This window comes from Sceloporus occidentalis, unplaced genomic scaffold, assembly GCF_023333645.1.
Source record: "Sceloporus occidentalis isolate IW3139 unplaced genomic scaffold, rSceOcc1.0.p SCAF_10, whole genome shotgun sequence".
In the NCBI taxonomy this organism is placed as follows: Eukaryota; Metazoa; Chordata; class Lepidosauria; order Squamata; family Phrynosomatidae; genus Sceloporus; species Sceloporus occidentalis.
In genome coordinates this window covers 21,832,953-21,860,244 of record NW_028316990.1, presented here as the reverse complement: position 1 = coordinate 21,860,244, position 27,292 = coordinate 21,832,953, and the positions used below count along the sequence as shown (strand labels likewise).

General features: G+C 51.7%; 2 protein-coding genes across 6 annotated transcripts; one reads left to right on the top strand and one right to left on the bottom strand.

Annotated features, from left to right (window-relative positions):
* The first annotated feature begins 5,683 nt into the window (after positions 1-5,683).
* Positions 5,684-10,583, top strand: LOC149306130 (uncharacterized). 3 transcript variants are annotated; one of them, XM_089476777.1, is made up of 7 exons: positions 5,684-5,744; positions 7,403-7,626; positions 8,738-8,798; positions 8,912-9,099; positions 9,384-9,542; positions 9,953-10,063; positions 10,348-10,583. In XM_089476777.1, the coding sequence occupies exons 2-7, from the start codon at positions 7,480-7,482 to the stop codon at positions 10,459-10,461; spliced, it is 780 nt and encodes a 259-aa protein (XP_089332903.1). In that variant the 5' UTR covers positions 5,684-5,744; positions 7,403-7,479; the 3' UTR covers positions 10,462-10,583. The 3 variants fall into 3 exon arrangements, with proteins under 3 accessions (XP_089332903.1, XP_089332904.1, XP_089332905.1); XM_089476778.1 differs by having other exon boundaries at positions 9,953-10,074; positions 10,348-10,364; XM_089476779.1 differs by lacking the exon at positions 9,953-10,063.
* A 762-nt stretch (positions 10,584-11,345) lies between these two features.
* On the bottom strand, positions 11,346-26,839 carry LOC149306129 (CMP-N-acetylneuraminate-beta-galactosamide-alpha-2,3-sialyltransferase 2-like). 3 transcript variants are annotated; one of them, XM_089476776.1, is made up of 7 exons: positions 26,216-26,839; positions 19,415-20,751; positions 18,403-18,596; positions 17,055-17,234; positions 16,486-16,531; positions 15,645-15,764; positions 11,346-15,551 (listed from the first exon to the last, which is right to left on the bottom strand). In XM_089476776.1, exons 2-7 carry the CDS (start codon positions 19,640-19,642, stop codon positions 15,378-15,380), a joined length of 942 nt encoding a protein of 313 aa, XP_089332902.1. In that variant the 5' UTR covers positions 19,643-20,751; positions 26,216-26,839; the 3' UTR covers positions 11,346-15,377. The 3 variants fall into 3 exon arrangements, with proteins under 3 accessions (XP_089332902.1, XP_089332899.1, XP_089332901.1); XM_089476773.1 differs by having other exon boundaries at positions 19,304-20,751; positions 26,216-26,838; XM_089476775.1 differs by lacking the exon at positions 26,216-26,839 and adding an exon at positions 23,763-23,862 and having other exon boundaries at positions 19,304-20,751.
* Between the last annotated feature and the right edge of the window lie 453 nt (positions 26,840-27,292).

Below are 27,292 nucleotides of genomic sequence, written 5' to 3'. Positions count from 1 at the left end.
CGGAGCCCGTCACGAAGACACTCCGAGGACGAAACCCCTCCATGGCTGCCGGCTCCTTTGGTCACCTCCAGCTGCTGGTTTCCTTCCCTTGGCCTGGATCCTCCAAATTTGAGTGCAGTCTTCCCAGGTGTGCGGCTTTTTGACTGACACAAGGGTGTGTTTGTGTGTGTGTTTGTGTGTTTGTGTCAATGGCTGGGGGCCATTCCTCCCTCCCCAGGAAAGTGTGTCTTAATCCTGAGTCACTCCAGGGATGGGAGGAGAGAAAAGGAGGAGAAAATGGAGAGATGGGGTGAGAGGCTTCCTCCGGTTTCCTTGGCTGCACCAAAGCAGGAGAGCAGGCTTCTGGGTGTGTGAGGCACGCGTGGCTCCCAGAATTGCAGGGCTTGGCTCCTGCAGTCCTCCTTTTCCTCGCAGGCATCTTCAGAGACCTGGGCCCACCGGTCTGGCCTCCTTTCATTTCCACAATGGAGTTGCCAAGCCAGCGGCCGAGCAAAAGGCCCAAGTTCACCTTCTGCTCCATGCAGACCATCATGAGACACAGCATAAAGGCACAAGAAAGCCAGACGCATCAGCATCCCCCAAAGTGGATTTATATTCAGGCATGCAGCAAAGAAGAATCAAAACCAGCAGGAAGACTCAGACCAAGTATAAGAAATGAAGCAGGGGAGCATCTGATAGAATCTTACAAGGCCAACAACCTACTCATTGCAAATACCTTTTTCATGCAACCAGGGAGGAGAGTATACAAACATACAACACCACTGTTAGAACTGTTAGAACAGAATTTGGAGAAAGAGAATGGTTCCCAATTGGCAAAGAAGTCAGGCAAGGCTGCCTATTATCACCCATTTATCCAAATCGTATGCAGGAAAAGAAATCATAGGAAGAACAGGTTTAGACTCAGGAGAAGGAAGAGGAGGAGTGAAGAATGGAGGAAGAAACATCAGCAAGCGGAGATATCCAGATGATGCCATACTATATCACAGACTAGGAGCAATTGTTAAGGAAGGTCAAGGAAAGAAGTGCAAAGGCAGGCTTACTGCTGAATATAAGCAAAGGTAATGACCAGAGGATCCACATAAAACCAACCCAGATCATGGGGAAGTTGAAGTGCTTAACCCTTTCCTGAGCCTTGTCTCCAACCCTGGTCACAATGCTGACTGCAGTCGAGAGGCAAGAAGATTAGGAATGGGAAGGTCAGCCACGGCGGGTGGTTCTTGGATGGTTTTAAATGTTTTGTGTTTTTGTAATGTTTTTTATAATGTTTTTAAAAATATTTTTAAAATATTTTTTACCTGTGAGCCCCTTGGGGCCCTTCTGGGAGAGAGAAAATAATAATAATAATAATAATAATAATAATAATAATAATAATAGAAAGATCTTAAGCAGCAAAGACATACAACTCAGTGCCAAAGTTAGACCTGTCTAAGCCATTGTTTCCCCATCTCCATGTACAGATGTGAGCTGGACAGTGAAGGAAGCAGATGGGAAGGAAATCCATTTGTTTGAGATTCTGTGGGGCTGGAAAAGAGCGCTGAGGCCACTATGGATGGCCAGAAAGGCAAGCCAATGGGTCCTGGAACAGGTCAAGCCCAAACTCTCCCTGGGACCCAAAATGCCCAAATCGCATCCTGAGAAGGGAGAACTCATTGAAAAAGACAGCAATGCTAGGAAAGGAAGACAGAGAGCAAGACGGATTAAGTCAGCCAGGGAAGCCGCAGGCATGAATTTGCAGGACCTGAGCAGATGAATGGAGGACGAGGGCTTGGAGAGCCTCACCCGAGGGAGCAGCAGGCGTGGGCTGTGTGTGTGTGACTCCAGGGCGGTCAACAACAACACTTCTTCAGAGCGCACAAAGAGATTGTGATAAACTGTGGTCTGCTTTACAAGAAATGCAAAGCAGATGTGCCAAAGAGATCTCGGCTAGTTAAGATCTTGTCTATACTTTTCACGCCTGCCCTTCCCTTTCCTAATTTTCTATTGCTATAATTCCCTTATCTCTCGATTGCAGCTAATCTTCTGATCAAGGTTTGATACAAGGCACGGGGAATTGTTAACTATTTCGTTCATGGCAGAATTTGGGGGAACAGACTGGGCCCCCCGTTTTCATTTTATCATCCTCTCTGCAGAACATGTGAGTAAACTCAGAGGAAGCCTTTGCGGAAATGGCAGGAAGGAGCATCGGCCTTTGAAGGGGCAGAGGACTCTGTGCTTCTGGAATGACCATTGATAAAAATCAAGGGAGGAAGTGCAAAGCAGGACTGCCCTTGAATCCAAAGGAGGCAAAATCAATGGCCACAGATGGTTAACATACCTTTAAAGCGAGGAATGAAGACAATGAAATAGTGAAAGATTTCCTATATCAGTCAGGCATAACATTGAGGCAGGCATTTTAAAATATAACCACTTTTGTGTGGGGTGTGTGTTTTGGTTGTGCCTTTTAGCTTTTGCATACTTTCGCCATAGTCTTTCACAACTGCAGCCCACAGCTTTGCGGGGTTTTCCTTCTCTGCTGATCTTCAGAGACCTTCCCACTGACTCTCTGGCATCAGCCCTTTTCAGGTTGACCTGATGCTCAGAGCAAAGGGCTCCAGCCAGTTTGGCATGATGTGGGAGCCCTTCACCATCGGATGCAGGGACACAAAGGTCAGCTTGGTGGATTTACATGGTCTTTAGATGATTTTAACTCTTGAGTGTTTTTACTGCAATGTTACTTGAAATGTGAGCTGCCTTGGGTCCCTTCTGGGAGAAAGGCAGCATACAAATGAATAATAATAATAATAATAATAATAATAATAATAAAAAATGGGGAATTTGCCCTTGTCTTCCTCTGAGGCTGAGAGAGTGTGACACCAACCAGCAAAAGGGATTCGAACCCTGGTCTCTCGGTGTCCTAGTCTGGCGCTCAAACCACTCTGCCACGCTGGCTCTCAAAACATTCAATAGAATTGCCTCCCAGTTATATTACTGTTGTTGTTGTTGTTGTTGTTGTTGTGTGCCTTCAAGCTGGTTCTGACTTGCGCCAACTCTAAGGGTAACCTATCATGAGGTTTTATTGGCAAGCGTCCTCTGAGGCTGAGAGTGTGTGATGTGCCCAAAGTCACCCAATTAAATGGCGAACCGGGGTTTGAACCCTGGTCTCCAGGGTCCTAGCCCAATGCTGCAACTGCAGTACGAAAGCAATCCCTTCCAAAGCATTCAGGAAGCCGCCTGAGGGCTGCCAAGTTTGAACCTTAGGAGGCGTTCCCACTTAGATTATAACACGACTTATATTTCAGCCAATCAAGATTTGGTGGGTTTTTTTGGTCTGATTCGAATCTTGTCCATCGTTCCCATTTACATAGGTGTTGAAAAATGTTCCGGTTTAATTTACCCTGCATTCGTTCCCATTTAATTTACAATGGAGTGTTTTTAAATCGGTTCAATTTGCCTCTTGTTCCCATTGAACTTTTTAAAAAAAAACAGCTGTCAATCAACATGACGTCAACATGTCGTCACTGTAAATCGCATCAATTTGATTTGGGTTTTTATGCTCCCCCGTTCCCATTTGTGTCCGTTAGTTCCCCCTCCCTTTTTTTGGCAGGTTTTTTTTTAAACAGCCAATGAGAAGTGTTTAAGCGTTTAATCGCCTAATTTGCAAAGCGGCCCTGCAGTTTCCGGCTTCTTCCAGTCATTGTTTCATTCTACTGTTCTACAATCATGGACACCATCCAGGCTCTGCTGATCAATTTGCAGGCATGTATATTGCTTCGAAATTGGTTGCAGCGTAGAACAGAAGTTCTGGGAATCTTTGATGCTGGTGCTGTCCGCTCTGAAGTCCTGAGATCGCTGCCTTTTTTGACATTTTGGATGATGTCCTTTCTTCCTATTTGCATGCTGTTCAGATGTGCTATGAGCCGATGCCAAGAAGGTAGTGGGTGTGCCCCAAGACTGATGTCCACTGGAACATTTTTGCTAGAACTGTCTGGTCAGACTGGATGTGGAAGCGGTACTTCCGAATGCCGCGTGGGGTATTTAATATGATTGTGGAGGAGCTGCGTCCTCATCTAACCCGGCGGGACACACGTCTGCGCAAGGCCGTTGCAGTTGATAAGCAGGTTGCCATCGCCGTATATTTCCTGGCTCACAAGGGTTCCTACTCCATTGTTGCCACTTTTTTTGGAGTGGGGAAGACAACAGTTTACCAGGCAATAATCCAAGTGGTGCTCTGTATGGAAATGGTGCTACTAAGGAAAACAGTCTATCTTGGTGATTTCAGAAAGGTATGCCTAGTAATTTGTTTCTAGTCTCCTTTTCAAAAAAAAAAAAGATTATGCTGCTAATGCTTAAAATGCATTTAAAATGCAATTAAAATGCACTAGGTAATTTAAACTATGTGCACTGTTATGTAATTTTGCTTTGCTCTTACAAACATCTTGCAGCACAGACAATGTGAGCATGGTTTTTTGTCACATGTGCAGATCTCTTGAGTATTTCGTAATGTGACGTTTACATTTTCATGTTCTTTTTTTTTCAGGTCATGGCTGGTTTGCCCTGAGTGACCCCTCCCCTCTCCGCGGTCCTCAGCCGGATGCTCAGTTCAAGGGGCTGGTCTTGGCCCATAATGCCCTGAGTAGTTTGGATTTCTGCAAGGCCTCGTCCTTCGGAATGAGCCTGGCCAGGATCTGGGGCCCCAAAAGGGCATGCCTGGCCCAGCAGCACCCTGAGGGCCCTGAGTGGCCCCTGGGCAAGGGATCAGCGCCATCCCTGCCAAGCTTCCTTTCAGGGCCTTTGGTCCTTGGAACCAGTTCCTCAATTGCCTGAATACCCCGAAGGCACCAGATCCCCTCTGATCCCCTTGGAAGCTAAGCATGGTCAGGCCTGGTTAGTACTTGGAAGGGGGATCACCAAGGAAGACCAGATGCTGAAGGCTCTGTTTCTGAGGAAGGAACTGGCAAAACCACTCCTTGCCTAGGAAAACCCTGTGAAATTCATGGGTTAACCATAAGTGGACAGGCGACTGGAATGCACACACACACACACACACACACAAACACACACACACATGTATTACCTCCTTGTAGCTGTTTCTTTTTTGCAAAAAGTATTCCAAATAAAGTTCTAACTGTAGTGCCTTTAGAGCCCCGAGAGGTGATATATAGATATACACATGCACACACTAATAAACAAATGTCAGGTGTGCATGCTCTTGTCCTGAGTTCTTTGCCAGCAGGCTGTCGGTCTGCTTTATGTTTAAAGCTGAATATTTGTCCATTTACCCACCAGTGTACCCAATTTATTTAAGAGAAAGGAGATGCTTGGAAAGAGCAGGAGTGGACTGGACACAGAGGGCCCTGCCAGCCAGTGCCAGGTCCAATGGATGTACGTTCAGATGTTATTTTTACAGAGCCTGGGCCTGAACTGGGGGCATGGGGTGGCATTTGACCCCCGAACCCAACAGGGCAACTGACTCCTAAGACCGAATAGCAAATGGCGTTTGATGCTGGGCCCTCTGCCTAAAACCTCTGGGAGGACCTACCTCCGTGGGGAGGCTTTGCAGGGACTGAAGGCGGAGGAGAGGCGGGTGCTGAGGCTGCGCTTTCCCTTGTTTGGGATGAGAAGTGCCTCCCTTGACTGAAACTGGAGGAGTGAGCCATTTGCTGACTCCAGGCACCAGACTCCTTTTGGAGCACTATAATTACACACCATTGAAGTCACTGCGCCATTAGCAGCGCCGCGTTGTATCCATCTCTTCAAGGAGCCAAGTAAGTAGGGGTTACTGGGGAGCAAATATGGCCAGGAATGCAGCTGCTCTCCTTTTGTGACTCAAGACTGGGCCCCAGGATAAAGCCAAACGATCATGGCAGGGCTGCCATCCCAGCACCAATCCCACCCTTTCCCTGGAGACAGGAGAAGAAAAGGGAAAGAGGTGCTATAGCAATGCCCCATGAACTCCAAGGAGTTTAGCAGTACAGTGCAAGTACAGTGGGATAGTCCTGTCTTTGGCAGGTACTTATGGCAGCGCGGAAACTGTCAATGAAACACAGAGCAGCAACAAGTAAGACACAAACCCGTGTGGTAAGTACTCTTATGCTACTGCAATTGGGCTTTACTGGCCTGGCGCGATAAACTCCTAAGAAAGGTTATGAGAATCTGCCACGTAGTGACTAAAGGCAGCATTGCAGCCGACAGGCAAATGCATCAAGCTGAGTGATCAGTTTAAAAGACAAAATTATCCCAAAAACCTGTCCCTAGAGAAGGGCATGTCACTTGCTCACATCTTGGACCTCAACCGAGCAAAGAACCCAATCTTGCCCTTCTTCTCTCCTTTTGGGTGGACATCTTCTTCTTCCTTTCCCCGATCCTGCCTGCCCTGAACCTTGGGGCAATTGTTCTCCTATCTGCAGTCCAGAAACAGGGGCTCTGGAAATGTTTCCAAGGGCCAGAAGGCCGCTGAGCAGCTCCTGGCTCCCTGGCTTTTCCAGCTCCAGCCCAAATGGCTCATTTGGTGATCAATACCTCTGATCACCTCTGAAAGAAAAACAGCCAACTCCCTGCCTCCCGGCTCCGTTGCATGTTTCGGCGCTTCCAGTGTAATACACAGTTGATATGGATCCGGGTTACTTTATTAACACTTAATAACTGATATGCTACATGATAATAACTGTTTACATATGGCTGCATGATAATTGAAACACCTAGGAGATTTGTGTCCATAAATTGTTGAAAATGCGTATGCATGTCTCAGGTGGTGGTGGTGGTTGTTGCTGTTGTTGTGTGCCCTCAGGTTGTTCAAGGCGCCACAATGACTCTCTCGTTTGCTCTAAGACGCATACATTTTTTAGCAGTTCATGGCACCCTGAAATTTAGTTCCATTTTACACAGAGGAGACAAGCATCCCCTCAAACCTACCTAGGCCTTTCTTCGTCCTTTCCTAAAGAATTGTGTTGGAGACTGGCCTGGAGATGGCCATTAATTTGGGGGGGGGGGGGATTCTATTGCTCTCCTTTTTTTTTGGAAAAGGGTTATCACTCCTCCTTTCTGAGCCCTTTCTGTGGTCCTTTGCTATTAGAGTAATGCTGAAGTTGTGTTGATATACCTGGGCTAGAGAAGACCCAGCATTTCTGAGTTTGGTGCGATGGGAGCCAAAGGAGGCCAAGGGAAGGTGCAGGCAAGATAGCCGGAGGGAGGCTAGGCTACATGCCGCCCACAACTGAAGGATGCCAGCGTGTCATTAAATTGGCCCTGGACACCCACAAGCCGCCCTGCCCAGAACAATTGCAGCTGAGGCATTGTTTCCTCCTGCCAGAATGAGAGTCTTGCAATTATTCCAGTCTCTTCCTAGGCGTATGTTTATTGATTGCGAACCTTTGCGCTGGCTGGCAGAGATACGCCTCTGATTATTTGTGTTTGCATCACTGAGGTGTTGATGACAGATGGGAAGAGTCCCTGAAGTGCCAGCGATCCCTCTGCCACTTCTCCAGACGCCAAGCAGCAACCATGGAAGACTTCAAGGTGCAGAGCGTGCTCCTGACCGGAGGTGACCGTGGCATCGGCCTGGGCTTGGTAGAGGCCTTCCTGGGGCTGCCACATCCCCCCCAGCTCCTCTTTGCCACCTGCCGGCATCCAGATGGGCCCGGAGCCCAGGTGAGGAGGACTAGGGTGGGATGGGAGCACTCTGCCCTCTGGGCGCATCAAACTCACACACTTCTGTGGCGCTTCACACCTTCTGTGGTGCATCTGGAGCACATGCGGTGAAGCAGATAGGACAGGACTCGCTTTTCAGAGGGTGCTTTGCTCCCGTGGGGTGCGCATGGCGGAGGGTGAAGGAAGAGCTGCAAGAGGAGGCGGGTGGCAGAAGCAACCAACGTTAAGATGGCCTTAAATCATCTGCCTGGCCCCAATCCCTGTCCCTTCCTAGTGATGGATCTTAATGAACCGTGGGAGTAACAATCCAACATGCAGAAGGACCGAGGCCACCTCCGTCCTCCGCCTGACACTCTTCCAAGAGAACCTGGCAAGATGGCACCTTGCTCCTCTCTTGCCAGCTGTCTGATTCAGAGAGTTGTGGGTTCATCTTCAGCCCCATGTTGCCTCCAAGGGGGCTGCAGGAGGCATCTGGCTGCCCCCCAAGAATCACTTGGTGTCAGGGCCAGCCCCACAAGGAACAGGGACGTGGGCGATCCAGCCGTGGATCATCAGCAGCGGTAGAGAGGGGCGAAGAGTGCCCTTAAGTTCGCTTCTGATAGGAATTCACCCAGATTTGCACTTTTCTTCACATTCAAGACAGAAACAGCTTGAGATTGGAGAGAATGAATGTGAGGGGAACCCAGACTGACAGGGTCTGAACTCTTAAGCATTTGGCTTCCTGGATCCTTCTCTTTCCTCCAAGAGGAGCCTCATGGCAGCCAGGGACAAACTGCCATAGCCGGGAATTTATTGTTATTATTTTGTTTATTGAATTTATATCCCAGGAGGGGATCCAAGGTGGAATGGGGATCTGGCCAGCGCAAACAGAGAGATAGTCTGTTTCATTTTGGCTTTGAAGATATTAGCCAAATCTGCAACTGTCCTTATATTCAGGGTTGAAAGGAATAAGATCTTTTAAAAAATAAAATCAAATGTGGGAGTGAAAATGGCACGTTTTCCCAGAGACACAGCTTTGGTTGTTGGATAACCTTGCAAAAGACATTTTGTAAGGACTCATGATACACCTTTCTCCTTTTAATCTGTTGCCTTCCCTCCTTTCCTTTTCCAGGCCTTAAAAGAAATGTCTCGCAGGGGATCAAAAGGCTGCACTCTTGTTGTCCTGCAACTTGGTCAGTATTTTACCTGTTACTGGATTTATGGCTTTTGCATCCTATCCTTCCTTCCTGCAATAAACACCAGGTTGCAGTGCTTTTCTCTTAGCCTCCCGCTTTGCCCCTCGCAGATGTCACTGACCCAGAGAGCATCAAAGCAGCTGCCCAGAAAGTGGGGGAGCAGGTGGGCGGCAGTGGCCTTAACCTGCTCATCAATAACGCCGCCATTGCCTGCGACACAACACTTGAGACAGAGGATGCCCAGAACATGGCGGCAGTCTATGCCACCAACACCATTGGGCCCTTGCTGATGTGCCAGGTAAGGGCATGGGATGGCTGGTGGGGCTTGCAGGGAATTTGTGAGAGAATCATAGAATTGTAGAGTTGGAAGAGACCCCAAGGGCCATCCAGTCCAACCCCCTCCTGCCACGCAGGAAATCTCAATCAAAGCATCCCCAACAGATGGCCATCCAGCCTCTGTTTAAAGACTTCCAAGGAAGGAGTTTCCACCACACTCAGAGGAAGGAGTGTGTTCCACTGTCGAAGAGAAAGTGGCACCAATGCCAGGGGCCATGCTCTTTCCCCCTTCTGTCTCTTCCACAGGCGTTCATGCCTTTGCTAAAGAAGGGGGCCTGGACCAGCAACCAGTGTAAGATGAGCTGCAAGAAAGCAGCCATCATCAACATATCCAGCAGCTATGGCTCCCTCTCGCTTGTGGACGGCTGGGGCTGGAAGCAAGACGTTGGCTACCGTTGCAGCAAGGTAAGGGCCAGGCGGGTCTGGAGGGAGGGCAGTGGTCAGTGTTTGTGTCAGGAGGCTGCCAGGCCAGAGCCCGGTCAGCCTTTCCCTCCAGGGGTCCAGCCAGCCCTGGCATGGAGGAGGCGTGGGGTAACCAGGATGACCATTCTCCTTTCTTGGTCTCAGTTGCAGCAGAAAGAGACTCTAAGTAAGGCTAGCATTGATTTGGGTTCTAATTAGTCTCCATAATTGGCAGTTGGCAGAAGTGCTACCCCTCAACCAGCTACCCATTAAAGCCTGGGATGGCAGGGATGGCGCTTAGCAGTGCCTCTGGAACAATAAAGAAGCCAGAGCCAATCTTCTCTTTGTTTGAGATGGAGGGAGGCAACTGTGCTCAGGTGTCTGTCTCTTCATACCATGTGCTTCTTCTGCAGGCGGCACTGAACATGCTCACGCGGTGCCTGGCCCTGCGTTATAGCATCTGTGGGATCCTCTCCGTTTCGCTCCACCCGGGGGGCGTGAAGACTGACCTGGGGGTGGAACAGGTAAGCAGAGGGTGAGCAGTGGCAACCAGGGCATCACAGGGGGGCAAGAGACCTTTAGTACTTTCCACTCCATTCCAGCGTGGCCTTTAACGCCTGCTCCGTGCCCAACTTGGGCACGCTGGCTGGTTCCCTGCAAAGGCACTTCCGCCACCCAACCTGGGCGCACTGGGCTCTCAGCCTCCTGTCGCAGCAGCAAAGAGCACCACAGACGTCAAGAGAGATCTGACCTGAGCATGAACATGTGCATGCTCTCAGGATTCATCCCTGTTCCTTTCTCCTTCCAGGAAGAAGTGAGTCTGGCATCCAGCGCAAGAGGGATGGTGGAGGTGCTCTCCAGACTTTCTGCCCATGACAATGGCACCTTCCTGGACTGGAAAGGGCAGGTCGTCCCTTGGTGACAGATCCAAAGACCGGAGATGGGGAGACCCTCTGCTTGCCCCATTCCTGGGGAAGGGGGTGCTAAGCCCCTTTGGTGCCCTCTGAGGAGAAGGGCAGGGAGGGGGCAATGGGGGAATTAAAGGATCTCTTGGCCAGACATCTGCAGAGCACTGTCCTTGTTTTGGAAATTTGAGTCCCTCGGGCCAAAGAGAGCTCCACTGAGGCTGCTGCCAACTCTTCCAAAGGGCATGTGAGCAAACGCCATCCTGCTGGATCATGACCTTGGTAAAAATGTGATCCAAGTCAGAGAGGGCTAACTGGCCCAGACACACAAGCCTGGCTTTTGAAGCAACTAGATTTAGAAAAACAACTGCATTATTATTCTCACAAAGTTGGGTATCCAGCAGTACATGGTGCCACTACCTTAAACCTTGCTTTGAAGCAAGCAAACACACGAAAGCCAACAACACGAAATGCCCACACTCAGAATTATCTTGCCAGCATCTAAAAGATTGTGGGGCTGAAGAAAACATCATCCTTTGAAGATGCCACCAGATTAATCTTTTGCACCCATCTTCCTGAACCAGCCACATGGCCCTTGAGCCACTTCCTGCCTTGGCCCTTCATTTCCTCCTTTTGCGCTGACTACAAAGCCCTCTCCAGCCAAAATCACCCAGAAGCTCAACTCTATCTCTCAGGTCTTGTCGCATGGATTTTGTGGCTTCAGTTCCCAGGCTGATCCAACCCAACCATCACTGCCATCCATGCATGCGCATCCTGCCTTGAACCTGTGCACTGGAGGGCCCTCGAGGTGTCCTGGGGTACAGTGGCAATGCAATGAAGTTCTCCTGGCCCCAGAACCCCAAGCCCTTCATGCCAAAGATGCAATGTGCAGGTAAATCAATAAAAGGAAAAAGGTAGAGGTTTTATTTTATACAACCAAACACAAAATAAATCCAGTTTTCCCCAACTGTAGCCGGTGAAGTCAAAAAGTACAAAAGGGGTTGGGGGGAGTAGCGCAAGTGCACATAATACTGATAGTAACAAGGGGAGGGGGCGGCCAGAGGTGCAGGCTGCTTGTCTGCAAGGGGAAGGCGACCCCAAGTCCATGCCACCCCCCGTGCCATAAGAGTATCCCCCCAAAGAAGGCAGCAGCGGCCAGAGTCTCAGAGGAGCAGCTGCAGGAGAACAGGCCTTGGCATGGCTTTGGCCCACAGAGGAGGAGGAGGGCGGCTGGAAGAAGGCACCCCGTTCTTTGGAGCTTAGGAAGCAGCAGGAAGGTTTGGCAAGCGGCTCCTTCAGACACCCGGGCACCCAGGGCTTGGCCTTTCATTGCTGGGCATTACAGAAGGGGCCAGGAGGCTCCCCTCGCCCTCACAATTGCCCCTCTCGGTGTGGCATGGGGCCAGGTTTCTTTGCCAGAGTGGCTCCCTCTCAGCCCAAACCCAGCCATTGAGACCTTCCTCCGTGGCTCTCAGGGACCACCTTCCTGCTTCTCGCCCCGGAGGGTGGGCTCCCCGTCCTTCCAGTTGACTCCTCGCCTGGAAGGAAACTCAGAAGGGACAGAGAGACACAGCAGGTGACAAAACCACTAACCAAGGACACAGGGCCAAATTAAGGCACCCCTGACAGGTGCCCCCCCAACACAAACAGCAGCCCAGGCCCTCTGTGCAAGTGCTCTCCTGCTCTGACAGTGCCTTGCCCTCCAGGAAAGGTTGCATGGCAGACCCTTCAATACATGGGGTCCTGTGGGCAGGACAGAAGCGAGACCCAGCCAGGAGTGCCCAACCTCCAGAACGCCTCTCCCCAACAGCAAGTCCCTTCTTTCCCTGTCCCAGATGGAGCCCACTTTGCCCACCTTTTCTTGCCCCCAGCCTCTGCAGCCCCCCAAGCTTCCCCAGAGGCAACCTTTCACTCAATAGCAATAGCAAGTACAGTTCTATATCACTTATGAGTGCACTTCAGCACTCCCTAAGTGGTTTACAATGTGTAAGCAAATTGCCCCCCACAAGCTGGGTACTCATTTTAGTGACCCCAGAAGGATGGCAGGCTGAGTTGCCACTGAGCCCCCGGCTGGGATTGAACTCACAACACTGGCACCCCACTGCCTACCTCCCTGCTCTCCATCTGCACTCCTGCAAGGATGGAAAGGGCAACTCATGCACCAGAAAGAGAGAAAAGCCAAGTGATGTTTCTTTTCATCTCCAAGCCCCACTGCGCAGTGGGCAACTTCTGCCGCTCTGGCATTGGCCCTGTTGTTGCGGAAGGAAAGATGGCCGCCTGCTGTTCCTGCCCTGGCGGCTCCACTGCAAAGAGAAGGAGCTCTGCTGGACTGCTAAGTCAGAAGCTTAGGGGCAGGAGAACTGCCAGCACTTGACCACACTGAATGCCACCTGACCCTTTTTCACACATAAAGATAACTGCCCTCCGTGCAGTATGCCCAAGAGAGCAGCAAAAAGGGAAACTGAGGAAGGAGGGGCTGCCCAAACTGCAGAGACGGAGATGGGGGTCCAGGGGACAGAGAGAGGAGAAGCTCCCAGAGAGCAAAACCAAGCCCACCTTCAGAGCCCAAGGCAGCCAAGAGCCTTGCCTCAGTCCCCCTTCAATGCCCAGAGGTCTGGAGGCAGAAAAAACAGGCCAGGCGGGGGACGGGATGAAGCTGCCCACGCCTCCGGCTATCACAGGAAGGTGGCCTGAGAATGGCACAAAATGACAGCTCAATGCCATTCTAAATACACTGGCTCATTTTGAACATCTGATCAAACATGCAACTACAAAAGACTGACCAGCCGTCCGACTAGAGGCCATTAGCAGAGCATTTGGAGAGCGGGTTTTGTAGCTGAAATCAAGAAAATGGCTCTCAAGTCTCTGGCACCCATCCTCACGCAAAGACAGGTATGTGGTGGCCTTCTCTTATGGTTCATCCCAGCCAAAGGAAGGAAGGAAGGAAGGAAGGAAGGAAGGAAGGAAGGAAGGAAGGAAGGAAGGGGCATGAAACACTAAGTCACCATGAGGAACCCTCCCCCCCCCCCCCGTCTCAAACTCCCTCATTCTAGATAATTTAATAACAGGAAAAGGGGAATATTTATTCAATACTGTTTGGCATGATTGCACTTTTGAAGGGGAAAAGAGCCCTTCACCCAATCTGGTCCTTCTGTATCCCAAAACTATGTGCCCAAAAGCACCAAAGAAGTCAATCCCTTTGCCATCTTCTCCCCTCAAAGCCCCAAAGGAAAGGACCCCCCTCCATGGCCAACTCCTCTGGACCCTCTTTCTCACCAGAGAAGTGCCAGGAATGCAAAAGAAAAGACCAGCACAGAAAGGCCCCAAAGGAAAATGACAGCCAAAGGAAAATGGCACCCATCTGTGCAATTCTAACAGCTTCTCTTCAGCATCTCAGGAAAACCTGGTCATCAAAAATGTAACAGAAGACATTGGACATAAATTCTGGAAGGCTTGGGGCAAGGGGGAGGGGAGGAGAGCTGGGGACTGCCAGATCCTGTCCCAAAGAGACCCTTGTTCTTTCTCTTTGCCAAAAGGCAGCCCTGACTTGGCCTCAGTTCCCTCTGCTGGGGAACCCAGAGAGAGATGCCAACGGCTGGAGATGCCAAGGGCTGCCCTTGCAAACTCTGCAAACTCCCTACTGGACTCCTGGAGCTCTCCAAGGGGCAAGACCAAGGACCAAAAGGGGGGGAAAGGGATTAGTAAACCTGCTCTGGAGTCATAGAATCATAGAATAGTAGAGTTGGAAGAGACCCCAAGGGCCATCCAGTCCAACCCCATTCTGCCATGCAGGAACTCTCAGTCAAAGAATCCCCGACAGATGGCTATCCAGCCTCTGTTTAAAGACCTCCAAAGAAGGAGACTCCACCACACTCTGAGGGAGTCTAGCAGCTCTTCGTCTTTCTGAAGAATAACATGTGAGAAGAGGTAAAAAGATGGAGAGTAGGAACAAGCATCTCTGGGCTTGGAGCGGGCTCATGGGAAATGGTGTGCCATGGCAGGGGATCATCCTGGCTACTCCAACCCCAGGAAGGTGGGAAGGAGTGAGAGAGAGAGAAAGGGAGGGAAAGCCACAGGATCTGACCACCTGAGTGCCTTCGGCATGCGTCACCCATCCCCATGCATACATTCAGGCCTTAGAACAAGGCAGGGGAGGTTGCCCATTCCTCAGCCCCACTGGCCACCCGCTCAGCCCAGGGCAAAGAAAGGTCAGTGTCCACCTGCTGCCTGGCCACCGTCCATCCTCTCACCCACAGAAGCCCAGAGAAGAGAGGAAGTGCAGAAGGGAAAGAGCCTTCTCCAACATCTTCTGGAGTTCCCACAAATGGAAAACCAAAGACAATCCCACACCACTCTCTGCTTTTTTAAGCAGGAAAATACAAAAAGGAAAGTCAAAAGGGACTTCTCTGGGCAACTGCCACTTATCAAAGGAAAGTTGATTGTAGTTGCCGATACTGTTTGCTTTCTTTTAAAAAAAGGTCTCTTGAGATGTAAGTGCTTCTTGAAGCAGTCAAGGGGAGGCTCAGCTGGGAGCGCCCAAGAAAGCCCACCAGGCCTTTGGGAATCCATCCCCGAAAGTGGAGAAACTCTCAGCCGCCACCTGCAGGGTCTCCTTCCTCCTCCAGCCACCGCTGACTGCCTCCTCGTGTCCTCCTGGACGGCACCTTCCTTTGGCAAAAGGAAAGGGGGCCTTGAAAGCACAGCCCCCTGAGGCAAGCGCCTCTTCTGCTGGTAGACCACCTCAGTCTGAACCCGGCCACATACCCCCCTTCCTGTCCTCTTTCAGCTGAACCTCTTCCCAAAGCCCTGCATCCCCCACGCTCCTCGGGGCAGAGGGGAAACCCCACTCTCGGCCACTGGTGAGGAGGAAGGAGAGCCCACCCCGCAGGCCCCTCAGATCCAGGCCAAAGTTGGGAACTGGAGCGCTGGAGGGTCAGTTGCCGCGGTAAACGTCTATCTTGTTGGTCTTCTCCAGGACATCGACCACGTGGGCCTCGAAGTCGGCGTCGTGGACCCCAGTCTTCCGGAACTCCCCCGCATAGCGATTGTTCTCCCAATAATGGTGCCAATTGCCCCGGCTGTCGGCCCCAAAGCCAAAGACATTCACCTGTGAATGCCACAAAAAGGGAAAAGATGTTTGCTGAACAGAGACCTCCTTCTGGTGATTTCAACAACAACTGCAGCCAGAACCAATGCTGACCTCGTCACAGACGTGTAATGCAAAGAAGAGCACCAGCATTCCCGTAGACGGGTATCGTCCGTGATGCTCCGTCCATCGGTCATGGATGTATTTGAAGAAAGCAGGATTGTAGATTTGAACCTAAAGGAGGAGGAAGAAGGCAGCGTAAGCCACGACCCTTTTCTGTGTCCATCTGCCCACAGAGCAGGGGCAACTTTTGGCCTCCAGTTCTGGAGGGACAGTCTGGCTTGCAAACTATGGAGACACCTGACTGCAGACCTTTCCTCCTCTGATACATAACCAGTTCTTTGAGTTGTCTGGGGCCAATGATGCCAGTTGTTGGTCTGGCAGAGCTGTTCCAAAGGCTACCACAAAGTGGCACAATTGCTCTTTCAACGCCATTTTGAAACATTCTGATGGCTGGCTCCTAACTGTCTTAACCTTTTATTGGTCTGGTTCTGTTGTTTCTCTGTTTTGTTTGTAGATCCACTTTCTGGAACCACTTTGGCTGAAAGGCAGCACACAATGATCCAAGTAAAGGAACATGGAATCGTTTTTACAACCCAGAGACACAAAATGCCCCAGACCAATCAATCAACCTCCATGGGGCTAGGATGCTCCCCAGAGTCAGTTCCACTCCATGGATGGGTGGAAGGGCCTTTCGCAGCCTGGCGCCTTGCCCTGCCACCCTCTTTTATGGAACCAAAAGCAGGTGGGCACTGCAGCCCCTTGACCTGGAAGCCAGAGGAGCCATGCGAGAGTAAGGGGCACCCCGTACAGCAGCTCCCACCCGGCCAGATTCCTCCCGGCCACCCCGGTTCCAACCCAGGCGCCGGAAGCACCAAGCAGGGACCAGCCTTACCCTCTCTTTGTCCACCCGAAGGAAGGGCTTCACAGGGGCATAGGTGCTGGAAGGAAGAGAGGAGAGAGGGAATGAGACACCCTTCTTCCCCAGGGACCTTCAAGGGAACCGTGGTTTTCAGGGGGGAAAGGGGGATGGCTGGGAACCAAGCAATCAAGCAGCACCCCTGAAAATGGGCTATTTTAGCAGGAACCTCTAGGATATCACTCCACTGGGTTCATGCTCACTTCCCGGTCAATGGCCATGTGCTGAACTCGGATTCCCATTAAAGTAAATGCTTGCTCCCTGCTTTTAAAAAGATATTTGGCCTCCCATTTTGCAAAATGACCCCTTGAGATTTTGGGATCTCCCTGAGGGCTCTGCTAAGGCTTGCTGCCTTCAGTGCCCTTTGCTTCTTGCATCTGGAAAGTGACGCTCTTGGTCAGAGGGCTCAAAAGCTCCCCTCGAAAGGGGTCTGCCCACCAGCAGATCTTTAGGTGGGGGGGGGGGTCCTTGTGTTTCTCCAAAAGGACCCATGAGCAGGGAAAAATCTTTGTGTCCCCCCCCACTACCGGTGCCCCAAAACGTACAACCGGATCTGTCCAGTGGAGAGGGCACTGGCGATCCACAGCAGGTCCAGGGCTTTGAAGGGCACAAGGACAAAGCTGACGTTGGCAGGCAGGTTTTTGGCACTTTCTGGGTACATGAAGTGATGGGTGGTCCTGCTCCCGACGTCCGCCTCAAAGCCCACCGTGGGAGCCTGGTTCATTCTGCAGGGAAGGAAGAAGTGCTTGGTCACTGCCCCGAGTGCAATGCCCATCCAACCCCCCCCCCCCCCCCAGGACAAGTGGGTCTGCCAAGGGGCAAGCCCCCTTCTTCCTCTCCACCTGGTCCCTTGGGCCCAGGCCTTGGCTGACCACACAATGGAGGGCACCACTTCCCAATGGTCCTTTCAGGGCCACTCTTATCAGCTCAGAATAAGCCAGACCCCCTTTTCTGTCCTGCTAAATTGACCTGCTTGGCGTTCTCCCCAATCTCATCATTTCTCTAAGGAACTTTGTTAATTAGACCATGATGCGACTGTCCTAATTTTGACCCTCCAAAGACTATTTGCTCTCTCTCTTGCTTCTTAAAATGACTTTGCTTTGTAAAAGTATTCTCCCCAGCTGCCTGATCTCCCCATGTCCTACATCCAGTGACTTCTTGATGTGAGGCACGGGGTTGGAGGCCATGCTGCTTCTCTCTATTTTTGCCTCAAACTTATATTAAGTCCGCCATGATATTTTCATTAGCAAACTGATCAGATATGGGAAAGATGTGGATACTTGTCAGCTGGATCCACATCTGCTTGGAAAACTGCATCCAAAGAGTCATCATCTATGGCTGTGCCTGAAACCGGAAGAAATCTCTAGCAGATTGTCTCTAGCAGTGTTCTGTCTTGGGGCCAAGGCTCTTCGGTATTTTTATCAATGACTTAGATGATGGGTTAGAGGGAATTCTTATTAAGTCAAAATTGGGAGGAGCAGCTAACACATTAAAAGATAGGAGTAGAGTTATATAAGACTGTGATAAATTAGAAAATTGGATCGAAAGTAATAGAATAGACTGAAACTCAGCTAAGACAAATACAAAATTCTTTATCTAGGCCACAAAACCCAAATGCACAGGTATCAGAAAGCAGCAATCTCAGGTTCTTTTTCTCTGTTCAGTCAAGAACCCCCATCTGATACCAAGAGGGGAGGCTGACTCATAGGAAAGGACCTCAAAGACACCCTGGCCACCTCCCTCACACATCGGAGCTGAAGACGGCACGGATAACATCCACCTGCCTTCCAGGATCACATGGCCAGTGGGCTGCCAGCTCCCCCATGGCAATGCCAGAGCCAACCGCCAACCCTTGCCCAGCCCTTCCTCGCTACCGACTTCTCGCTCACTCACCGCATGACAAAGTCGTGTCCATTGATCTCCCTGCCATAGCCGGAACCCCGCAGGTTACCCGAGTTGCCAACCACAGCGCAGCGCCGGCACTGCTGGGGGGTCCGCGACCGGTAGGGGTTCTCCCCAGGGACAATCTGGAAGAGTTTGCTCAGGACCTCATTCAGGTTGTGGGACTTGAACTGGGGCTGCAGCATCTGGGGAGGAAGGAGGATCCGGTCTGAGCAGAGCCAGGAGCATGCCATGCGTTCTCCTACTCTCAAATCCCTTGAAATGTTGCCAGAGGTTGCAGGGGTTCCTCTTCTTTTTTACAAAAAGCAGCAAAGCAAAGGGAAATATATGCTCTGGACAAATCTGCACTAGCTCCCTGAAACCTGTTTAAATCCCTCAGCTCCCTCTCCAGAGGCCAGTGTGTCTTCTTTGCTCCAACATGCTGCATCTCTTTTGAGGCAAAGGCTCAGCACCTGGAAGGCCTCCTTTAATGTTGGGAGCCATGGCTGAACAAACCCAGGCTGCATCTAACCCTGGCCTTTGCAGAGAAGTTAGAAAGGCAGACCCCGAACTCCTTGTTCTACCGTTAAATGGCAGGATACACGCTTTTAAAAATAATTAACTAATGAAACTAATGGCCCTGGGTAGATTTTGAAGAAAGCACACTTACATACCAGTAATCACCAAATTCGTTACTGTTTTAAAATGGCTCACATTTTGCAGAGGAGGGAATATGCGAGTTCAGCATCCTTCTGCAAAACAAGCTACTTGGCCCAATATAATCCTAGAGGGTCAACTGATACTCTCTGCGGAGGTGTGCTGTTTTGTCCCTGGGCCGGATGGCAACCAGCTACATCCCCCCTTGGCCTGAGGAGACCCCTTCTGGACCCTGCCCCTCTGCCCCCGGACTGACCATCCACCACCTCTGGACATCCAGGGGCAGCTCCATATTCTCCCTGGTCCAGACGGGAGAGATGCGGCTGTCGTAGCGGCCGTCAAACCATGCGGAGTCGCTGGAGCCCACCTGGCAGCGGTGGCAGGCACAGCTTTTGACAAAGAGTCCCTCCTTGCTGAGGCGCTGCATGCCGGCGTAACTGGGCACCAGCTTCACCCGGTGGATGCCTCCGCCAGTGCCCAGGCTGCCAGGGTCCAGGTAGGCGATGCTGTGGTGGGAACAGGTGAAGAGCAGGGACATAGCAAAGAGCAGCAGGAAGGCCGTGGAGAGGAACCAGAAGCGCAGGGAAAACTTCATGGTGGGCAGTGAGGGAAGAGAAGAAGTGAGGAGGGAAGCACACCTGGGCCCAGAGTCTCTGCCACAGAAGTGGGAGAAAAGGGGGTGCAGGGCAGGGCAATGGCTGGGAAGGAAAGGACCCCACCAGCAAAGGACTGGGGCCCTGCAGAGTCCCAGGGAGGGTGCAGAGACCGGCTCCCCAACAGCAACCGACGTCAGGCGCTAGAGACAGAGCAATTCAGGCAATTTTCCAGGCAATATTCTGTTGGGCTTTGCCTGCATTCATCCGGGGGCACGCATCCACTCCCCCAGGAAATCTCAGCCTTTTGCAAATTCTGCAGGAGAAGACCAGGAGGAGCCTGTAGTTCTTGCTGGCACAGGCCAGCCTTCTTTTTAGAGTCCAAGAAAACCGCCCTCAAAGGTTTCTCCCTTCCCGGCCAGGCAAGTCCATTGTCGTCGTCGTCACTATCACCATCGCCGTTGTCCTTCTTGGAGAGAAATCTACCACAGCGGAGGGTGAGGATGCCATGGCCCCTTCTGCCCCTGGGCCCAGGCCTCACCACCCGCCCTCGGCTCAGACAGAGCGGGGGCACCCAGCCATTTGCAGCCGCTGCTGTCTCTCAGAGCAACGATGTCCTCCTCCGGGCGCTTTGGGAGAGGGATCCCCATGCCGTGGCCTCCCTGGCGCAAAGCTGGTGGCTGCCACCTCTGCAGTCTCTCATCATCGTAACGCCCCACTTGCGAGAAGGGGCTCTGCTTCCTGTTGCCTAGGAGACAGCTGCGCACATCTGTATCTGGCGTGTGGGGTGGGCAGCTGGCGCTCGGGTGGCCCTCCCCACTCCCTCCTGCGCGCTCCCCCTCCGCCTGCCTGGCTGCTGCATGCATGCATGCATACGCCGCACGCAAGTGCGCAGGCTCAGTCTCTGCACAGGCTCAGCCTTGCAGCAGGAGCAGGAGCAGCAGACTCTGCCGTTTGGCGCCTGCCAGGCCCAGAGCCACAGCCCGGCTCCTTCTCAGCCGTCACTGTCGCTTCCTCTGCTGCCGCCACCGCCGCCGCATTTGGCTCTCACATAATCCCTCTCTGCTTGCCGCTGGCCCAGGGAAGAAGACAGTCCTGCAGCGATCAAGTCCTAAAAGGGCAGAGAAAGAGGCCCATCAGCATGGCACTGTCTGGGGAAGAGCACAGAGGGGGCCCATGTGCCCCAGAGGGCAGTGCCAGACAAAGGAAAAGGGGAGGCTGGCCTCTGGCTTGGTCTGGCAAGAGAGACCCCCACCCGCCTCCAAGGCAGCTGCCTCCAGCTGCAGCCGCAAGACCCTCCTCTTTGGCAGCTGGCAGGAAGCAGCGAGTGCAAAACCCAGACGGGGGTCTTCCTCTCCCACCGGAAACAGCAGCACAAAGCAAAGGGAGCGAATGGGGGGAGGCCAGGGGCTGGAGGCAAGCCAGAGCTCAGCCTCCGCTGCCTGCTTTCATAGTCTGTGACTCCCAATGGTGGGTCCCAGTCCCCAGCCCTTCTGCACCAAGGCTTTTGCTCCCAGGATTTGGAAAGAACACGTTTCCAAAGGCGCAGCTGCTGCAATGAGTTCCTGGTGGGAAGGAACAAAGATCAGTGCAGGACAAGGTTACGTTTTGAAAGTAAGGTCAAGCCTGGGAATGATGCTCCTCTTGTGGCCTAAAGCAACATTTTGGGAGCCAGTTTCCCAGGAATATTCCAGATTCGACCTCATGCCTCTTGTTAACGCTAGCCCCCAGCCTCAAGCAATGAGCAATGCAAAACATTCCATTTTCAATCTCAGCATGTAACAGTTTTTGGGAAAGAATCAAAGTTAATAACAATTAGCAGCAACAATGAGCAGTATAACAAAATTAACTTCCCATGCCCTGCTAGCTCCCTTCTTGGTGCTTCCAGCGCCAGAGCCTTTCCTCCTCTCAAAGCACCCCTCCTTTGCACAGGTTGCTCCCCCCGCCAGAACCAGCATTATTTTGGGGATTCCCTGGAAATCTGGGTGATCTGGATCCTGAGGGGAGGCAATGGCCAATCTTCTCTGAAGAGGTATTGCTAAGAAAAATCCCCGATAGAGTTGCCTTTTGTTATGGTGGTTTTGTGCCTTCAATTCATTTCCAACTAATGAGAATCCTAGCAGGGGAAGGCAATGGCAAACCTCCTCTGAACAAATCTTGCCCCAAACCCCCATGATAGGTTCGCCTTAGTCACCCAGTGGGCCTCCAGGACCAAGTGCTGATTCGAACCCTGGTCTCCAGAGTCCGAGTCCAACACTCGAACCATTGCAACACACTAGCTCTCTCCAGAAGCCTACAGATCTAGACAGGCCCATGGCCTTGGCTCCATCTTGCTGGCCTTGCTTCCTGGCTGCATTTCCAGCTGAGTCCCACTAACTGGAGGCAAAGCCTTCCCTGGCCTCAGGTGCCTCCTCTCCCTAACAACATCCCTGCAGTTTCCTCCTGAAATATGTCTGTGAGGACATGCAAAACAAGGAGAAAAGGGCCCACAGGCAGAACCGTTTCCAAAAATCCCACACAAGAGTGACACTCCGTCCACCTCTGGTCAGCCCCACAAGAGATGCACATGCCAAGACCTCCAGAATCCAAAGAAGGAACACCAGCAGCTCCTCCATCCCATCCCAAACATCTCAAAATAATTGTATTGACATATAGCTGCAAAGACAGCTTCTTACAAACTCTGGAGAAACAAGATGACCCAACCAAGAGAGGCCAATACTAAAGGGAAACCCCCCATCTCCCGCTCTCTTCCCAGACAGGCAGACAGACATACGGACCATGGAAGGGAAAGGAAGGGCTGGAGAAGATGGAGCTCCAGACCCTCTGGACCACACCACGGCCCCCATTCACCTACTCTTTCCTCAGCATAAAGGGCTTAATACCCAGCCCAGTCAAATGCCACTTTAAATGTATGCAAGATCTCTGTGGGGACCAAAACACTGCCAGGTTCTCCACCTGGAAGGACTTGCTTCCGGCAACGGAAGCAAAGAACATGACGTTCAAACCGTTCGGTGTCTTGCAAAGGGAGGCATTTTGCATTTCCCAAGGCGAGTCGCAGAGCCCTGACTGTTTGTATACATATTACATTTCTATCCTGTCTTTTCTCTCGAACATGGCTAGCCTCTTTGACCACCGGTTTGAGAGAAAAGACAGGATATACCTCAGGTCAAGTTTTCCTCATCTGGAATGCCAAAGTCCAAAATATTCCAAAATCCAAAATTGTCCACATGTGAGTCTAAGAGAGTTACAGCTTTGCTTTCTGATGGCTCAATGTACACAAACTTGGTTTCATGCACAACACTATTTTAAAACATTGTATATAAAATTGCCTCCAGGGAATGTGTATAAGGTGCATATGAAACATAAATGTGTTTGGGGTTTATTTAGATTTGGGTCCCATCTACAAGATATCTCATACATATGCAAATACTGTGTTACAAAATCTGGAAAAAAAATCCCAAACCCCAAAGGCTTCTGCTGCCAAGCATTTTGGATAAGGGAGACTCAACCTGTAATTTAAAACATGAACAAATCCAAGCAAACCAGGTGAAAGAGGGCAAAGGGAAGAAAACTTCTTGGGAGCAGACGCCCAAAAGCATTATCTGAAAAGCTGGCAGTGGGGATTTCCCAGCAAGGCATTCTCCAAATGCAGCTCCAAAACCTTGGGTTGTGCAACTGGAATCAGTTATGCAAACTCAGAAGTTTCATTTGCCTACCACACACAGAGATAGATAGAAAAAGAATGCACCAAGGAAAAAGGAGGAATGCCAGCTCTCTGCCTGTCAAGACTTGCGATGGAAAACTCAGATGTTCCAGCCAGGCCAGAGGAGAGGAGCTGCAGGCGGCTCTGGAGTAGGACTGGGAAGCTCTTGCAAAGGTTCCCAGCAACTCCTTGCTTCTCCAAAACCTTTCCTTGCAGGAATCCTCAGCCCCACCCAAGAGGCCACGATCCCCACTTGTGGATCAACCACAGCCCATCGTCCCCAAGAGCTCTTGTTCCCAATCTTTCCCAACTTGCCATGAAAACAGAACAAGTGAGCAACAGAAATGGAGGCAATGTCTGATTTATTTTTTTTAAAAAACCCATGAGTATCAAAAGAATAAATAAAAAGGTTGGCGCACCAGGAAGGCTGAGGTGCTTATTACTGGCATCTCTTCATTGACGTGCCACAAGGCTTTCCTGCTTTGTCAGCAGCAGAATAGCAGAGCCACCAGGAAAGCCACAGCAAAAGAGCCGTTCTCAAGTTGGTTTCCCAGCTGGAAGCAGCCAAACCGGTCTTCTCTCCGAAGACCTCTCCAGCGTATGCTCCATGTGAGGAATTGGCTCCCCTTATCATGTGCTGCATGTGGGGATGGGGGCCGCTGGGGCACAGATGTCACTGGGCTGTGCATCCCAGCAGTTGCAATCCTCCAATCCCTGGCGGATGGCACAGACCTTGCCCCTGTCTTGTTGATGCAATGGCCTGTGAATCTGTGGCACAAACCTCTCACCTTGTCATCGCAATGTCACAGTTCTTCCCCTCTTTTACCATGGTGACCCATTTTCCCTGGGCCAGAAACCACCTCCTGAAGCCTCCTTCTCCCTTCCAGGACCAGCCTGGGCTGCTATCAAATCGGAGCATCTCTCTGCCCATCTCCTGCCCGCCTTCCCTTGGCAAGCACTCAGTCACCCAGACAAGGCAGCAGGCGGAGGCTGATAACCCAGACCCAGCAGCGTGTCACAACAGCGCAAAAGACGTGCGAAGACTTCAGCCGGCGGGAGCCTCCCAGCCCCATCTCCCTGGAAGAGACGCTGCTGGCAGGGCTGAGCCGAAGCTGGAGCAGAAACCACCCAAGAAACCCCTCCTGATACTGTCTGGCAAGGGCCTTTCAAGACTGGAAGGGCAAGAGCTGCGCATGCATGTGCATCCGCACAACCCCTGGCACACGCGTGGCACACACAATCTGGGAACAAGGCTATGAAAAAGGGGGGGGAGGGGGAAATACAGGAAGATTTTCCAGCCAGAAAGATGTGGAGGTTCAAACGTGATGCACGGCTGAAATGGCGCTCCCAGGCCTCCAAAGAGGATTCTTGCTCTTACTTCTCTTCCTGTTAACTGACTCAGCTACAGCTTCGGGGGGCTGAGATGGGGGGTCAGTAAAAAAAAAAAGGGATGACCCCCCCAATCTATTGGGGTCTTTGACTGTGTATTCCTGCATGGCAGGGGGCTAGACTGGATGGCCCTTGAGGGAGGTCTCTTCCAACTCTAGGACTCTGGATTTGCTGTTGGAGGGGACTGAGCTGCCCAGGAGGCCTCTGTCAGGAAGGCAATGGCAGCGGCAGCAGCAGCAGCCTCCCAGGGAAGCATGTGTTTAACGGATGGAGGGAGGCCATGGCAGACAACAAAGGCCCTTTTCTTCCATAATAGCCGGACTGAGGGACAAAACAAAGGCTGCCTCCCCCACACTCTCCAGGGCTGTCCAACTGTCCAAGGGCTTGGAGAGGCTCTCGGCAGCCAGAGCCTTCTCCTCACAGAGGAAGATCCTTTCCACTCGAAGCCAAGGGCAGAAACCCCAGCTCCATCTTGAGAGAACTCAGGCTGATGGGAGTCACAGTCCAGCAGCAACGGCCAGTGGCTGAAGAGGGCAATGGAAGCTGCCCCTTGGGTTCATGTGCTTCTGGCATTCTTCTGGGTTTCGACCCACCTCTCATAAGCGCCAATGTTCATCGCTTGTTGCTTCCTCTGCAAGGAGCGTTTGGGTCAGAGGCGGCCACTACCTAAGTGCAGTCGGAGGGCAAGGGATGCTGGGAGCTGCCATCCACCAATATCTGGCGGGAGGGTCTGTGGCCCTTTCTTGACAGAGGCTCCTGGGGTCAGTGCAAAGGGCAGTAAGCCCTTCTCCCGGCTGAAGGCCCCGACTTTCACTGCTTCCCTTCCCTTCCCTTCCTGCCCCCACCCAAAATATCCCCAGCGCCAGCAGAGCCAAGCAAAGGTCCAGCAGCGGTTCCTTACCCCAAAACCTGGAAGGGCCAAGGGGCACTTAAGGAAAGCAGCATGCAGCATGCAAGTGCGCACTCACTGTACTCATTTTTGGTGACACAGAGATCTCCCTCTGTTGCCCCACCAGCCCCTTAGCCCACTCCTAAAGGAAGCTAAAGGAAGGGGGAAGCTTTGAAGGAGAACACACCCAACCGAGGCAACAAGCAAAGATTACACAAAGGAGGAAGCCCGGTCCTATGCCTGCCTGCGCTTGGGAGCCTCCCTGAGTGGACCGTCTGCCAAGAGCCCAGACAATGGCCATTCATCCCGATGCTTCTCTGAGGTCTCTGGAAAGCTGCATGTTCAGAGAGTGGATGCAACAACACTTGACTTCCAGCTTTCATGGAAGAAGCCCAAGTCCTTGAAGTTGCTGAGGAAGGTCTCAAACACACCTCCTCTCTCTTTCTCTCTGCCCCCTCCACTGCCTTTCTTTCTTTTTTGGGGGGAGGTCACTCTTTCCTCCATAGCCAAAACAATCCAAATTCAGGGCTGCACCCCAAGGACAAACCAGTCTTGTTTGGGTTTTTAAAGAGTAATGCCCAGAAAGGTACTTACTGGCACAATTAAATCTTGCTCCCTTGGCTCCTACATGCAACACATACAAAGTCTCCCTCCATTGAAATCCATGCCAGGAAAGGCCCCCCAGAGCCTTGCGATCAAACCCAGCTCTTTCCCCCCATTTGGCAAAAACACAGCCCCCATCAGAACCAACAGCAGGGGAAGGTACAGGCGTGCCGTTCTCTGACACTTTCCCCCTCCCTAAACCTCAAAACATGTACAAATGGCAGGAGGAGCACCAGTTGGCTCCCAGCACCGAGTGGGCAGATCCCATTCTCTGGCCAAACTGGGCCCAGAGGCTGCCTTGACAAGCTGTCCTCATTCATTCGGGGATAAGAGAGGGTCCAGTTTGGACATCAGCTTCGCCCCAGAGAAACACGATTAGGATCCATTTGGTTCCCCCAGACCAGGCTGCCTGGGAACAATGGCCTCAGCCCTGAATGATGGCATCAGTGCATCCATCCTCATTTCATCCCCAACTGGTTTCTGCAAGAATAAACTGTGGGGGAGAACATCTCTGAAAACCTTGAGGAACACTGTGTGTTCTGTGCATGTCTGCGTAAGAGAGAGTGAGGGAGAGAGTAGAAAGGCAATACATAAATAAAGGTTACACTGGACATGCAAGAAGGGCAACAGTGCAAAGGAGGGGAGCCAGCAGAGCAAAGCCAAGGGTTAGATTGGTGCCATGCGAGATATTCGGGTGGGCATCACATCAGAACATGCATAGCCAGCTTTTTTAAAACCAAGCCCACGTTTTTGAGATGGGATCCTATCTGGACAATGCCTTCCCAATGCTGCCTCTCTCTCTTTCCTCTCAAGCTCTCTCTCTCTTTTTCTGAAATGGGGGGCGGAGGGGTGGGCAGGAGGAGGAGAGATGCAAGGAAGGGATTTGTGGATGTCCAGAGTGCCCTCAAGCCCTTTGCCAGCAAAGCCACTCCAGCCGGCTGCTGGCCATCTGGCCACGTGACGCGGTGGTGGGCCTTGGCTCGCATTCCCTGGCATGCCTGGCAGCGTGTCTGCTTCCCACTCAGGAAACGCTGGGCAAAGAAGCAGCGGCCCTTAAAACCCCACATG

Coding starts and splice junctions, on each gene's coding strand:
- LOC149306129 (XM_089476773.1), bottom strand. CDS start 19,642: ATGAAGTTTTCCCTGCGCTTCTGGTTCCTCTCCACGGCCTTCCTGCTG. Junction 16,532..17,054: donor TCCACTGGACAGATCCGGTT/GTACGTTTTGGG, acceptor TCTTCCTTCCAG/CACCTATGCCCCTGTGAAGC. Junction 15,552..15,644: donor CATTACACGTCTGTGACGAG/GTCAGCATTGGT, acceptor TGGCATTCACAG/GTGAATGTCTTTGGCTTTGG.
- LOC149306130 (XM_089476777.1), top strand. CDS start 7,480: ATGGAAGACTTCAAGGTGCAGAGCGTGCTCCTGACCGGAGGTGACCGT. Junction 9,100..9,383: donor GGCCCTTGCTGATGTGCCAG/GTAAGGGCATGG, acceptor TCTCTTCCACAG/GCGTTCATGCCTTTGCTAAA. Junction 10,064..10,347: donor CTGACCTGGGGGTGGAACAG/GTAAGCAGAGGG, acceptor TTCTCCTTCCAG/GAAGAAGTGAGTCTGGCATC.